This window comes from Nannospalax galili, unplaced genomic scaffold, assembly GCF_000622305.1.
Source record: "Nannospalax galili isolate Female #2095 unplaced genomic scaffold, S.galili_v1.0 scaffold257, whole genome shotgun sequence".
Taxonomy (NCBI): domain Eukaryota; kingdom Metazoa; phylum Chordata; class Mammalia; order Rodentia; family Spalacidae; genus Nannospalax; species Nannospalax galili.
This window is the reverse complement of record NW_008340854.1, coordinates 265,576-282,232: the sequence shown is the minus strand read 5'-3', so window position 1 is coordinate 282,232 and position 16,657 is coordinate 265,576. Positions and strand designations below refer to the sequence as shown.

General features: G+C 39.8%; 1 protein-coding gene across 17 annotated transcripts in view; it reads left to right on the top strand.

Moving 5' to 3' along the window:
* Positions 1-16,657, top strand: part of Slc8a1 (solute carrier family 8 member A1) — a 328,175-nt gene that overhangs the window by 287,589 nt on the left and 23,929 nt on the right. For all 17 annotated transcript variants that reach the window (XM_017798881.2, XM_017798880.2, XM_017798879.2 and 14 more), the window contains one exon: positions 3,975-4,250. In XM_017798881.2, the coding sequence (XP_017654370.1) occupies positions 3,975-4,250 (276 nt within the window). The remainder of the gene's footprint in view (positions 1-3,974; positions 4,251-16,657) is intronic.

Here is a 16,657-nt window from a genome sequence, read left to right as displayed (position 1 = left end):
TGAAAAGAGGGATTCTGAGATAAGGGGGATTTACTTGGGAGCCTGTAAAAGCAAACCCACCAACTTGTCTGTCTCTCTCTTTGCCAACACAGAGGAGGGACTCCAGCAACCCTGTGCTGGCAAGCTACAGAATCAGCAGATTGCTATCCTGTTCACTGCCACATAAAAGATGTTCCCAGAGTTGGAAGAGGGGGCTAATGCTCCATTGCTCTTTACAAGAAACAGACTTTTAAGGATAGTAAAGCTGGTGATGGATGATCATAATATTCCCTCGTCCTTCCCCAAGACAGGCTAATGGTACAGCATGCATGGCAGCCAGTGGTCATTTTTAATATTTAAATGGCATGTCAATTAGTGATTAAAATTTATAAAGTTCAGTGAGATTTAAGGAAAAGGGTTGGGAACACAGTTCTACCTTAAAATGTTGTAAGACACATGTAGGCTTCCCATTAAAACATTTAAAATTCCTTACAATGCTCACACACACACACATGCATATATACACACTGTATGTTGCTTTGTTTTTAAAATCTAGAATAAAAACTTAGGAAGCAGCATGTTGACTAAGCAATAAAATATTGATAGGAAACATGGCAGCACTCCTAAGTGGGGGAACGTAATGATAACTAACATGATAATTATTACCTTGAAACAGCCTCAGACACCTGGTAGAAATGATCTAATTATTCCCATACACAACCCTCCTGGGAAAGGTGTTATTATTTCCATCTAGCAAATAAATATAATATCTACTCTTGATTTATAAGTGTCATTTCTTTTGAGACACTTGTTTGTTTTCTGGTTCCTCTTCAAAATTTGAGATTTAATCACCTCCAAATTAAATAATTTTATAGATGCAGAGGCAGAATGTTCTGTGCTTCTATGAATGATGGATACAAATTCAGTGTATTCCAAACATTTTAGCAATATATTCTGAGAAATTATACAATGGCCACAAATACAGAAGTTAAGAAAAAGATCCAATACAAACTAGACATAATAAAAAAAATTCCAGTGCTTTCTTTGAGCATTTCTGGGTATGTGTGGCTTCACAATTCCTTGAGAATGGGAAGTGAGGAGGGCAGGATTTATACACAAAATTCACATGGCTCTCTTCTCCTTCCCTCCTTCAAATTAGCTATAAAAATGGAAGCTTTTACATGAGAGTTAACTGAAGCAGAAGTGTGGGGTCAAAGAAAAGTGGGAAATGGGGAGTAAAAGAAGGAGAAGAAGGGCTGAAGAGATGGCTCAGCAGTTAAGAACACTGACTGTACTTGTAGAAGACCTGGGTTCGAATCCCTGAACCCACATGGCATCTAACAACTGTCAGTCACTCAGTTCCAGGGGATCCAACACCCTCTTCTGTCCTCCACGGACATTGCACGACATAGGTGCAACTTGCCTACATGCAGGCAATACACGCATACACATAAAAATAATAAATAAAAATATTTTTTAAAAAGAAGAAATAAATAAGGAAACAAACAGATTTCCTAAATTCTTATACTTTTTTTTGCTTTGTTTCAAAGTGTCATGTGGTAATTGTGCATATATTTGTGGGCTACAGTGTGATATTTTGATGCATGTGCCCATATCCAAATGCTGTGATACAGGAGGCTTCCAAAGGGCTGCTGCTGGTTTGCCAAAGCTGCTATCCTAAGGACCACAGATTAGATGGATTCCAACCAAAGAAGTGTGTTTTTTCACAGTTCTGGATGAGGTGTCAGCGGGTTTTGTTTCTCCCAAGGTCTTCCTTAGCTTTCAACTACTTTTGTTTGTTTGTTTGTTTCTTTGTTTGTTTGTTTTTTGTTTGTTTGAGATAAGGTTCAATTATATAGCCCAGGTGGACTTGAACTCAGAATCCTGCATCGGCCTCTCAAATGCTGGGATGACCAGCCTATGCCACCACTCTGGGTGCCAAAATCTTCCTGTATCCTCACGAGGTCTCATATTATTTGCCTCTTTAAAGGCTCGATCTCCAAATATTACCACATGCTGAGGTTTTGTGGGGTGCTGCTTCAAAGGATTAAGCTGGTGATGAAGTAGTATAATGCGCCCCATATCACATGCCTCTATTCAAAATCATTTTGTGCTTTCAGGGAAGGTTATCAGAAATGTGTTCTGACTCCTACAGTATGAACCCTGAAGGTCAATGGTACTTTCTCACTCGAAGTGTTCCCTGTCAATCCATTTGACTCAAGTTCTTTACCTAAGTAGTTCCCAAAGGTGATTCTGTATACCTCCTGGAACATTCTCTAAGAGTTTATTGGCTGCTTTCCAATGCTTCCAAAATGAGGCTGCATTTTTTTTCAATCAAAGTCCATTTACATAATAATTCTAACCATGTGTTTAAGGAAGAGCAATTCACTGCCACCTCTGAATCCTGCAAGAGGGCAAGGGGCACACTTAGGCATCTGTCTTTTCTTGTTTCATAAGCAGTGCTTTCTGCTCCCAGCTTAGGTGTGTTCAAAGGCTTTGCCCCTTCTCATTTGTCCCAGATGGCTTCATCCTGGACTGGGTCACAAAGAGTGACACCTTTGCTCTGTGTTGGCAACTCAGATCACACAGTCAACTGCTGCCAGCCAAGTTAGTTAGACAAATAAAGTCAATTATGGATGGTGAAGTTGGACAAAGGAAACAAAGTCTTCAAGGTGAAGTTCCTTCTAAAAATGGTCACTAAGCACATGAATATATCTTTTCTACCACTTTAAGAAAAGGTGACATTCAATATTCTAATTTGAAAACATATGAATGAGGATTATTTTATACATTGTGAATTACATGTACATTACATTGCATACAAATAAAATCTGATTTAAATTATTTTCAGTTTCTTGTTCTCTTTAAATATTAAGTTTTATGCATTTCAAGTACAATTTAAGTGGAGAACTTGTGATCTATACGTGTATATTATATAATTACATGGTGATATAAAATCAGCAGAAATTCATGCATGCATCCTTCATTTAACAAGCACTTAGTCGTCTAAGTGAATGGGATAGTATCAAATGCTAGGGAGAAAAAAGGCATAAATGTCTCACAGTCAACAGGAGACAGAGGAAAACAAACAGGTTTTTACATAAAGCAGCAGCTCCAAAGTTGAACATGCAGTGGAATCATGAAGGTTTTTCAAGCCCAGATTTCTTGACACATTCATTGGGATTCAAAATTTGTATTTCCCTTGGTTTTCTGGTGCTGTTGGCTCAGGGAACACACTTTGGGACCCAAGAGTTACAAGTGCCCACAGCCCTGACAGCTCTGAGGAGAGCTTCCCAGCCATGGCTGAAGTGATACAAGTTAGAAAGCCTGACGGAAGTGATTTTTAAAAGATGAGTTGAGAAGGTTAAGGAAGGAGGGATTGGAACATCCTGAATACCTGATCTCTAAAGGAAAAGAGTTAGAGAAAGTGCATACGGTTTAAGAAATAGAGGTAAGACCATTTGGCTAAGACAGAGTTTGAGCTTGAAACAGTTCTAAGAGATGAAGGCAGAGCAGCACAAAAGGCACATTGCTGTGATGAAGGGCTTTGACTGGCTATTGTCCTGTAGGAGTTGTATAATCATTAACCCCTAGCTGGAAGAAAAGCACCCCAGTGGAACTCTGTCCACATCTTCCAAGGAGGCTTCTCTCTCAGCTTTCTGTCTTTTGGCAAGAAATCCTCTTAATTACTTGGAAGCAACAAGTTCCATGGAGGGCGATACGAAATTAGGAAGGCTGTGTTTACTGCATGTGAGCAGGCCTGGGTTGGGTTAAGCATTTGCCATTGACTATTGAGCCACAGTTAAGTGGTATTCGAGTACCTTTATAATTAACTGATTCACTGATTGACTCAGAAAATCCTAAGCTTCGCGGACCTCTGATGGCCTCCTCTTCCTCTGAGGGGAGTGAAGCTGGCCTAGAAGGGGAGGCTAGGAAGGGAAGAAGATGACCGTAGCAGCATGAGTGGTGATGAAATGTGCTTTGTTCCTTTCTAGGGGAAGATGACGACGACGATGAATGTGGGGAGGAGAAGCTGCCCTCCTGCTTTGATTATGTGATGCACTTTCTGACTGTGTTCTGGAAGGTCCTGTTTGCCTTCGTCCCTCCTACAGAATACTGGAATGGCTGGGCTTGCTTCATCGTCTCCATCCTCATGATTGGCCTATTGACAGCTTTCATAGGCGATCTGGCTTCCCACTTCGGCTGCACCATTGGCCTGAAAGATTCCGTGACTGCAGTTGTGTTTGTTGCTCTTGGAACTTCAGTGCCAGGTAAAGGATGTGTTCATATCTAATTCCCCCTGAAGGAAAAGCTCATTTGCCTTTCTGATCCTTTTATTGCCTACAATTTCAAGGACTGTGATAACCAAACAAGCCTATGAAGGATTTTTACTGAGAGCTACAAATAATGGCACAGTTAAAGTGCATTGTCAGATATGGCGCTTTCAAGGTTGTGGAGCTGGTCAGTATCGTTATGCTGACAGGTAGTCATTCCTAACGGGGCTACGTGACCTGTGTGAAGAAAGTAGACTCCTTTGATGGGTACATTTCAGATCAATTTCCTCTTACACTAAACACTAAAAAATACAGAACAAAAGACAGAATCATCTTCAAAATCAAAATTTGTCTTTGATATAGTAAGAAAAAATTGGGTGATTTCTCTGGCTGTTTGTATTCATTTGATTGACCAAGAAAATATACTGGATATTTGATAATAATCTTGATCCCAATATTAAGGGAAGTAAACAGGAAATAGATCTTGAACAGGAAATAAAAAAAGTAATCTTGACAAAAGCAAGGAGGTCAAATGTGTATTTCCTGGACCTCTCTCTTAATGTGTTTCTTACAAGCTAAGTTTTTCTCCCTATTTACAGCTGTAGTTCATTGCTTTTATTCATAATTCTGAGTAAGACACCAGCACTCTGAACAGCAACAGCAATCATTTTCCAATTTTTGTGCACATCAAAATTATTCAGAAGCATGTTGAAGAATGCAAAAATGTCTGAGACCCATCTCCAATCTGTGGAAGATTTAGGGGTAGAGTTCAGAAATCAAGGTCTCCCTGTATGTACATGCGCATGATGTAAGCAAATATAGTCTGCATCATGTGCAATCATATATCACTTAATGACAGTGATACATTCTGGGAAGTATGCCATTAGGTGATTTTGTCGGTGACTGAGCATCATAATTTGCACTTACTAAAACAAAGATGCCTATGACATCACTAAGCAATACGTGAAGTCATATGCGAAGTTTGTCGTCAACCCAAAGTTGCTCTATAATGTACAATTGCATTTCCTTCCACTATAATTTATGCAGGTATTTATCATCCCAGTGACCCAAACTAGTTAACCTCTCTGACCTTCATTTTCTTTTTTTTTGTGAGATGGGGATAGTCATACATAGCATGCAGAATTGTGATAAGAGTAGAGAAAATATTAAACATCTAGTAAAGCCTCTGAACATAGAAAGAATTCAGTAAAATTACATTTCTTTGGTTACTGTTTATGTTGAATAACTTTGGATGATCTGAACAGTATGAATACATAGTTACCTTGAGTAACCCTGTATAACCACAAATGAAGTGTCCAGAAATAGACCACTCACCAAAATGCATGATAGTATCCAACTGATTGATTACTTGTGGGTGCTGGTTATGAGGACACAGTGATGCTGGTACCTAGCTGAGTTAATGGATGTGATAACGGACTATTTCTGCTTTGGTGAGAAGAACTGTTCAATTTCCAGGTGACTGTAGATCCCCAGAGGGCAGCAGATTCTCTCAAGACCAGCTATGGTCCCACAGTTTCGCATATGGTCTATATTTTGAAAATTTTTCCACAAACTTGCCAAATATAGAGTAAGAGTAAAACTTAGACTCTTAATGTCTTACACTGTTTTGTTTAGCAAATTTACACAAGTAAAGAAATTAAACCTCATGTTTCTATGTTTATTATAGAAAAGTATATTTTGGGGTCCACTTTTCCTCAAGCTTAAGTGACCACACCAAATGGTGTTCGACTTAGGAGATATTCTGTTGTCCTGTGTTTATATCCCTTGAGCAGAATGTGTGTAGAATATGATAATAAAAGCAAAATTAGATCGCTCATATCAGTGGTTGGTTCAAAATCAACCTTCTTTTCTAAAACGGCACAAGTTACTCTTCCAAATACATCTTTTGTTTACAAAAATTACTGTTCCTGGATATTTTTCTTAATGTACCAGTGCTTTATCTCCAGTACTTCAAATTGAACCATTTGTCTGTGAGCCATTTTTCCCAAATTCCTCTGTGTTATCTCTTGTTTTGTTAAACTCTTTTGGAAAATATGACAGCTAGGCGATTATAACATTTTTTTTTCTGTAACTTGAATAGGTTACAATAGACCTTAATGCTTAGAGAGTCATTTTATTCTGCCACTAAAAACCAACTTAGAACCCAGATAGCGACATCAAGAAATAACAACACGTATTTTAAGGACAGTCGTTAGTTGTTGAAATGGCTTTCCTACAGGTCCAGTAATGCTTCCTACTGGGACACAGGCTTCTTTGCTGAGGTATGGGAAAATTCCTGTGATTTACTGCAATATTAATGGCACATCATGCTCTGCAATACGATAATCACAGGAAATTTCAGAAAACCATATCTACATAAATAGGTATTCCCCTCCCAAAAGAGCTATGCAAATTAAAGATGCTAGATAAATACATTTTTAATTAAAAATATTTATGGGTATAAGTGTTTTGCCAGCATATTTGTAAATGCATCTATGTGTGCAATGCCCACAGAGGCCAGAAAAAGCTGTTGGATCCCCTGGAACTAGAGTTTCAGAGGGTTGTTAACTGCCATGTGGGTGCTGGGAACCAAACCCAGGTCTTTTACAAGAGCAGCCAGTGCCCTTCTTCACTGAGCCATTACTCCAGCCCCACTGACTTTATTTTCCATGTTGATTCTGACCTCTGTTTTATTATATCCTCAAACTCTTAAAGAAAAGTGATACTGTTGTTTCTAGAGCACAACTCAGTTGTTATAGGTGGAAGAATTTAAAACAAAAAGTAAAACTAACATTCTTCACTTACAACTTGCTATTAGTTGACATTGGCTCTGGGACCCAGCTTTTCCCTAAGTAATGTCTTGACACTGTTCTTAAAGTAGAAAGACTCCTGTCCATGACCTGATGAACTGCTTTCTCTTTCTACCAGAGATGCTTTGATTCTTAGATGGAGAAGGCTAGATAAGGATTGAAAACTTTCCCATGCTATTCTTCCTGCCTCAGGGAGGGATTAAAAGCCCACACATCTCATTAGAAGTATTTTCTTTACCATGTTGTTCAAAATCTGTGGGGAAAAGTTTGTGGCTTTCTGGGTGAATCAGCTTCTCTTACACAGTATCAGCTGGTATCAAGAGCTCATTAAAATGTACAGGCAGGACAGTACTCACAAGGATCCTAACTCACCCAGAGTTTGAAAGCCAATGCATGGCAATAGAGCAAGGGCCTCCTCTTCCGACTGCCATTCTGTTTGGAGAAAAACCTTCCAGAATAGTCTCTTCCCACCTTGAACTGTTGGACTGAGCCACAGCCTGGTCTCCAGCCCTCTCCCTTTTTTTCTCACTGTGCCCACTCCCTGAACAGTCAATGGCATACATTCCGCCTACATACCAGTAATTGTCAGATGCACATCCTCAGCCTCTACTGTCCTCTAATCTACATTCACACACCACTTGCCTTCCCTACATTCATGCTCAGTGCATAGTGTGCAGCTCCACATTACCACATTCAAGACAGCTAGTGATTTCAGTGGCCCAGTGACTTCAATCCTTTAGTCAAATCTGTTCTCTCCAGACTTGGCCTTCTCAGAAAAACAGTATCATGATCCTTCCTGGAGGCTTTGATTCTTGTTTCCTCCATCCTCAAATCCTGCAGGCCTTCCCTCTAAAGTGTGAATAACAGGACCCCCATTCTATACTGCCCCCCCATTCTATACAATTGTTCTTTATTCAAACAATGCGGCACCTCCTCCCTGTCTCCTTGCTTCCAACGGAGATCATTTTTAAGATGTAAATCTAACCACAGTGCTGCTTATAGTCTTCCAGGGATACTTTCTTCACTTAGGATAAACTCCAAAATCATCACTCTGAATTACAGACTCTTGTCGTTTGACCCTTCCTGACAGTCTCCTGTTCTTGCCCACTCTCCTTGGAGCTCAGCACCCTTTTCTAGTCTCCATACACTGTGCTCATTCCTTTCCTGCTCTCCGTTTCTTAAGTACTACAGTGTGAAACGCTCTTCCCCTTCATGGACACAAGACTAACTTATCCACCACCGCTTTCCACATTCAGGGACGTCAGCAGTAAAGCAATCCACCTAGTCCTTCATATTATTTGTCTTATTTCTGTACAGTTTTCATTACTTTCTAAAGTTTTGGGTTTTTTTTTCCTCTTTTTTTAATTAGGCAAAAGCATATATTCAAAGCTTTAATAACTAGAATAAACATAACAATGTATTTTTCTCTGGAGTAAAAACAGAAGCGTTTTAAAAAAATGTAATATATTAAAAAACGTAATAGTTCATACAATGTACTTTGATCGCATTCACCTCCACTCCTCCCCTAACTCCTCCCAGATCCACCCCCTATGTCTTGAAACCTCCAACTTTTTGTCGAAAGGAAGTGTTTCTTTTTATATTTTTAAAATTATGTTTGTGTGTACATATGTGTGTGGGTATGTGCATGCCACGGCACGAGTATGGAAGTCAGAGGACAGCCCATAGGAGACAGTTCTCTTCCGAGTGTATCCCAGGGATAAAATTCCAGCTGTCAGGCTTGGTAGCAAGTGCTTTTGCTCAATGAGCCATCTCACTGGCCCCAAAGGAAGAGTTTTCAATAATAATAATAATAATAATAAAATAGCAATGAACATAATAGGCGAGATGTGGTGGCACAAGCCTTTAATCCCAACACACAGGGGGCAGGGCAGGCAGAGCTGGAGGCCAGCCTGGTCTACATAGCGAATTCCAGACCAGCCAGTGCTACATAGTGAGACCATAGCTCAAACAAACAAACAAAACTCCAAACCAACCAAACAAACTAAAATCCCACAGGGGCTGGTGAAATGGCTCAGTGCTTAATAGTATGAACTATTCTTGTAGAAGACCCGAGTTTGGATCTCAACACCGATGTTGAGTGGCTCACAGCCTCCTGTAACTCCAGCTCCCTCTTCTGGCTTGCACTGGCATGTGTGCATAGACACACAGATATATATACAGTGTACCTTGCACACACACCTGTCTCGGGCCTGCTCTCTCCCAGCACCACTGTGCTCTAAGCCTTTGTTCCATGCTTATGCCTTAGAGGACATGTCCTGGATCCCATTTCCTGCCAGCTCACACATGTCCCTCCCTATCCTGGTGAGAGACACAGGTCTGAGTGTGTCTGTCTGGCCACAGTCCGTACCCACTTCTGGGCTGTTCACTCTTGTTTCATCTGATGATCTGCAGTGTGAAAACCAGGTGAAGACACCAAGGCAGGACATCACCTGTGGGGCAGCAGTGTGTGTACTCTGTGCAGAAGGAGCTAAGTACGCACCAGGCCTCTGGCCCAGGAGAGGGGTCTTGAGGATGACTCCTGGAGCCTTCATTCCCTCCTGCACGCCCCCCCCCAAGCTTCCCCACGTGGTGCTGAAGCAGGTCTCTTCCGGCAGGTTTTTTAGAATTTTATTTGATTTTTAAATCTTTCCAAAGTCCAAAGAGAGGCAATTTTAACACATTTTTCTAGAAATAACTTGAAGCAGGTTACATAAATATGTATATACAATGAAGTTTAAGGGGGAAAATAAATATAAGAAATCAAATATCATTAAATTTTTATTTGTTCTATGTGTGTCTGAGTCAGAAGGATTCAAGTTATGATTACTGAGCATGATAAATAAAGGATATGTTCATACCCTGGTTCTGGAGGACTAAGCACGTCTGAGAGGGCTGTAAGGGACAAAAGTAAGCCGAGCAGAGGATCTTGGGATAGAACCATTTTTCTACATTCATAATTTTTTCTGTCATGAGAATTGTGAAGAAATGCAAGAAAATTTTGTCTCCTCATTCTTTTTTTATCACCTATGCTTCCTGCTCCTAAGACCCAAAGCTCAGGCCAGTATTTTGAAATTTTGAGGCACACTTTGGGTTGTGTCTTCCCCACAACTAGATCATCATTTCACATTGTTTCTATGGAAAATCAGGCTCAAAATTCAAGGAAGCAACACGAGGAAGAACAGTTGGAACCAGCCTTTTGAAATGAGAGGCTGCCTCTGATTAGACATTAGTTTAGCTCACAATAATTTACTTATGTAAATACTGCCAGGGGGCCAGGGCATTCTGACCCATACACCAGACTCCAGACATTGGGCTTTCCTTCGCCTCATATTCCGATGGGATTCATAGATAGGAAAGCACTCTTTAATCACTAGGAAACCTCTGAGACGTTGAGCAGTTAGGGGTATTTTAGCCTTCTGGAATCTGGCCTGGGTTTTCAGCCTTAGCCTTGACTGGGTCCGTATTTGATGCAAGCCCACCGCCCCCTTGAGCTTCCCTTTGCACTGCTGAATAGAAAGTCAGAAAAGTTTAAAGAAGAGTATTCCAGGCTGTCTTTTCCCCCGGCACTGCAAGATTTTCTGTTTCCTTTAGTGTTTGAATATCATTTTATCCTTTGAAATCTGTCATGTAGGAATTATTTCCTTCTGGGGATTTTAAGGCAAGAAAGGTAAAGGAAAAATACAATTCTAGATGTTTTGAGGGTTTTTTCCAGTTTTTGCATAGGGGACTCACAAATAAAGGCCCTTATTTAAGAGCAACCTATAACTATTTCTTAATTATGGCGCTCTTAGACTTTTAAATACTCCAGGAAGAATTTGTTATACAGCTATTTCTGTCTTTTGTGCACTATTCTCTTGCAGTAAAGCCGATGTGCAGCAGAGGTAGAGTTCAGGACCCTGCACTGCTGACTCACGTGTGGTTCTAATTGACTGTTTGGCTTGCTGTCCTCAGTTCTCTTGCCTGAAAAATAGGCATTATTGCTACATGGCAGTTCAAACAGAACTGACTGGAGCATTCAATATTACTGAAAACTAGGATAAGATGAGGGAATTAATTATCTCATTATTTATACCGAGACCAACTCTGAACAATGTCTAAAGAACTGGAAGCCACAGAAAATGAAGATAAATAGGAAAGGGTTTTGATGACTGTTTTTATTTGTTTTTGCTTTCTTGAGACAGGGACACAGGGTTTTCCTGTAGTCCCAGCTGACCTGTAACTCACTATGTAGATAAGGTTGCCTCCCAAGTGCTGGGATTTAAAGGCCTGGACCTGCACCACCACACTCAGATCTTTTTTAAAAAATTATTTTATCTATTATTTTTATGAATGTTCTATCTGAATGCATGTAAGTGCACTGTGTGCATGCAGTGCCCTCAGAGGCCAGAAAAGGGTGTCAGATTCCCTGGAACTGGAGCTATATATAGTTGTTAGCCACCATGGGGATGCTGGTGACTGAACCCTGATTCTATACAAAAACAGCAAGTGCTCATAACCATTGAGCCATCTCTCCAGCCCCATAAGGAAATTTTTATGAGCAAAGAGGACATTTTTAAAATTACCATGAAACCCTAGCATGCTTTAGGTATATGCACTCTAGTCACATTACTTATTATCTTATTTATGATTTTAAGTAATGTGAGTGATTTTGCTTTCTCACAGCCTAAATTTATATTTTTGTCCCTCTGACCTTTCTTCTAAAAATGAGGTTTTTCTGTTTGTTTCTCTCTGTGCTAGAAAACATAAGACTTTATATGATTTTTTAATAATAAAATTATTCCTTATTAATGGCTTATGTTTCAGTTTTAATTTTCTGGCTTCTTATAGTTCTCAAAGTTGAAATATTCTGTACTTTGTTTAAATAGGAAGTGCTTTACAACTTTTGGTGTTTAGCTGCTTTTTTTGCCAACTGACACTAAAATGACTTGCTTAATAGCACAGACTGTACGCTGTCTCAGGGGGATGCAGTGAGTCTCAGTGACACCCTAGAGGTATATGGGGTACCATGTATTTGGATAGAGACAGCAGTAGAACTCTAAAGATAACTCCACAGCTTACAGGAAAGTGTCTACCAGGATCCTAATGTTTCACAGAGAAATTAAGGGAATAAATTACTTGTCTTCCCTTAGCTCAAGTACATTTGGATAGTAATTAGTAGAATTCATATTATCTCATTTTTTGGAATCTGATTCTTCAGCCCTCTGATGTGCTACTTTGGATGTATTTTAAAGTATTACATATACTCTTTCCCATGTGCCTAACTTTTTTTTTTAGCAATTGTTCATTCTTCTCTTTGCCTCAATTTTGGCATTTTCCACTCTTGAAGCATGCCATACCAGGTTACATCCAAGTTCTTGGCCTCAGGAACTGCTGCTGTTCTCTTTGGCGTCAAAAACAGCTAGTAGATTTCATGTTTCAAACAATTTCAGAAATTAATGAAGACTCACTTTTATAGCCCTAAATTCATCATCTTAAATGTAAGAGTTTAAGCGCTGATTACTGGAATCTCTTTAAAGATATTTAGCTCTGAAATAGCTGGTAGGTAATAAATAGAATACCAAGACAGTCCTCACCAGAACACGCTCATGTCAATGTGTGCAGACAAGGGAGATTTGGTCATTTGGCATGGCTAGATCAAGCTGTGATACACAGATGTCCAGGTATGGGTGGGTGGAGCCCAGAGACCATCATTACCGATGCCATCCCAACACTTCCCAAAGGCCCACTGACACCTTTGTAAATTGAGCTCCAGTGTCTATTCTCTATGCAGAAGCAGGAGTCTGAGGATGGGCTTCTGTCCAAAGATTCCTAAAGAATCAGTCTGTTCCTGGCTTAACCACAGAGATGGGTCACAAGGGAAGAGGACAACACCCAACCCAACCAAACACTTCTCAGTGGGAAATTGTACCCAGCTATTCTGTATTAGCACCTCTGAGCGCCATGAAGAGCAGCAGGGAATCATATTGGCCCAATCACTGCCTCTCCTTGCATCCCATCAATATAGACTTAATATTGTCAGTACAGAGCTCACAGAGAAGCTGATGGTTCACATTTTCAGTCTCCCAAAAGACTGTACAGCCTTCTTTTAGTGCAGTGATCAGGAATATGCACTGAGGGAATATAAAAGAACATGAACTGTTGGGGCTGGAGAGATGGGTTAGCGGTTAAGAGCACTGGCTGTTCTTGTAGAAGATCCATGTTCAAATCTCAGCACCCACATGGCAGTTAACAACCATCCATATCTCCAATTCCGGGGGATCCGACACTCTCTTCTGTCCACCTTGGGCACTGTACGACACAGGTGCACTTGTACACATGTGGTATAACACCCATACACATAAAAATACATAAATAAAATTTTTTTGAAAGAATATGAACTTTAGAGTCACATGGTCTAGACTTACTGAATGTATGACACACTATGGAGGCACACTGTTTAGCCTGACTCATACAACATAAAAAGCTCTCTGTGCTGGGGAGAGGGTTCAGCAATTAAAGTACTTGACCTGCAAATGTGAGGACCAGAGATAGGCTCTGCAGGACCCACCCAAATGCTGGGCAGGTGTGGCGGACCATCTGTAATTCTAGCATGCCAAAGGTAGAGAGCTGAAATTCCTGGGAGTAAGCTGACTATCTAGCCTAGCCTTATCAGTGAGCTCAGGAATCAGGGCAAGATCCCGGCTCAATGAATAAGATGGAAAGTGATAGTGGAATACTTCGAAAGTCAAGCTCAGACCTCTATTTGCAGAGAGAGAAGGTAAGGGGAGAGAGATAGAGACAGAGACAGAGAGAGAGAGAGAGAGAGAGAGAGAGAGAGAGAGAGAGAATTACACATAAAGAAAAATAGAGAAAATAAAGAAAAATGGAAAATCTCTCACAAAGTCTTAGAGTGAGAATTATCTAAGTCTGTAAAATACCCACAGTGGCAGAGCATACAGTAGATAGTAAAAGAAATGTTACAACGCTTTTTTTCTTCTATTTCACATGTTGATGAATAGGTTTAGCCCTTCAGGTGTATTTAGTTCAAGCATATCTATTGAAAACTACATTGATACATAAATTCTTGGCCCATCTTTGTTGTTATTAGACTCTGGGTTTGTGGTGTGATGGAAATCCCCAGTGCATTTCTGCTGTCTATAATCATGCTGCTTCTCCCTGAGCTTTGGCCTCTGAACACTGGCATCTCAAGTCTGACAGCCACATATTCAAGAAATGCTACAGTGCTCATGCTTATTTAATTAGATGATGAACAATTCATACTGCCCAAATGGAAGTATAAACAGAATTACTTAGCCAAGATTCCCTAATGGCTACCGTATCAGTTCCTCCAACAGGCTCCTAAACAGCAGGTGTATTTTGTCTCCAGATAGTCTAACAGGCAACTAGTTTCTTTACTACCAAGAAAGGCCAGAACTGCTGAAAATGGACTGTCAGATTTACAATCAGGCTGGAGGCAATGCCACCCAAGGGACAGTGCCAGAGGAGCAGTACTGGACAGCCTTAGTCGCTCAAGAGGCTTTCCAATGGACCTTATCTTAACCTCACTGTGACCAGGAGCCTTCTGGGGGCTTAGTGTTCAATTCTTGCCAGCATAGTCACCCACATATAGTTACATATAGGTGATGTAACTAGAGCTCAGTGAAGCCTACAACAGCAAAAACTTTCAAGGGAAGAGTGAAGCAAAGTAAGGCTTGACACCATATTTCAAAAGATTCAGCCTGTAACCAACACCGGAACTGCCTGCTGCTTCAAAATGAAAACACTGCAGAAGAGACCATGTGCAAGTGGCCCAGAGCACTTCTAAGAACCTGGAGAAATCAATTTCAAAATTATTTCAACCTTTTATTCTTTCTGCCCAAAGGAAAAGTTCATGTTAAATGTTTTAAGGTTTTTCCATCCACAGCTACATTTCTTAATTTATTTTTCTCAAAGTGCAGTAGTACTGCATGGGCACCTGGCATTGACCACCAGGCTGGAGCATAATCAAGATTATAACCATGATGTCATCTACCAGGAGGTGGTCCAGGGGGCAGAGACATTCAGCATGTGTCATACTCAATCTGAAGACTTGCAGTCTTTCGATTAGTGCCCCAATCCCAAATTTGCCAATTTCTCTCACTCTCACTCAGCCTCTTTAGAATTACAGGATAAGAGAAGAGAGCTAAAAATATTCCATGCTATCATATCTGAAACTTCTTACATATTCTGTGTGAGTCCAAAAAAGGGGAGAGGGGCAATGGTAGAAACATGATGCTATGCCTGTGTGTGTGAACACATTTCCAGGTGTGTATGCCTACGTGTGCATGTCTGTTTTCATGTCTGAAGTGTGGATGTTAATGCATGTGAATGAGTATAAATTTCTCCTTTTCCGTTTTAGGTATATTTCTTAAGAAGTGAGAGTTAATTATAGCAAAACATTAGTCCTTTAGCCCCGGGAAGATTAATGAGTGTAGGCCGCTAACAAATGACGTATGTGTAAACAGTAGTTAGTTGATTTTATTTTCTCTCTCTTTATATTTGAAAATATAGCAATGAAAAATGAAAAAGCCTAAGGACTACTTTTCTGTTCTTTCAAATGCAGGCTCATGCTACACTTTTAAAACATATTTAAACATTTTATTCACTTGTATTTTACATGTTTTGTTTGCATGTATGTAAGTGCACTGTATGTATACAGTGTCCAAGGAGCCCAGAAAAGGGTATCAGATCCCCTGGAATTGGAGTTATGGATGGTTGTTGACTACCATGTAGGTGTTGGGAACTGAATCCAGGTCCTCTGCCAGAGCAGCCAGTGCTCTTAACTGCTGAGCCATCTCGCTAGCACCATGCTGCATTTTTAAAAATTGTACTAAAGCATTACTAATATACAATAAAATTCACTCATTCGAAGCATACCATGGACTGATGTTTTTTTTTTTAATTTTTAAAAATGATTTATTTAATAACAACATACTTAGAAGAAGCATATCATTACAACACAATTGACGTATTCAATAACGTTTTCCTGAGGTAGGATGCATCTCTTTCAAATTTGGCTCTAAATTTTTAGGTTTACAGTTGAATTATTACAGTTATACAATATTGTACTCAGTATAAACCCTATAAGACATAAATTAAATGATGTTTTAACCTTTAAAAAGATCTCCATTTCATTATTATAATACACAGTTTCATATAGAAAAATTCTTTTTCAATGCAATTGACATTGGATGTTTGCACATGCATTTCTAATCTCTAAATATCTGATTATTACTACTCACAGTTGGTTACTTTCTGAGCTTCTAGGCATCTGAGCATGGATATAAAGTCATCAGGTAGATTTCAATGGTAATGTTTTTCACATCTACTAATTATTGTTTTTTAATCATTATTTTTTTAATTTTTTTTTTCATACAGAAGAATTCATTCCAAAGCAATTGACATTGAGAAGTTTTCACATGCATTTCTAATCTCTATATACATGACTATCACTGGTCACAGTCGCCCACCTTCTGAGCTCCTCGGCATCTGAGCATGAATACAAAACTCGTCAGATAGACAGCCTTCCTCGCCCACTAGAGGCTCCATACTCTGCCATCCCTGTCACTGTCCACT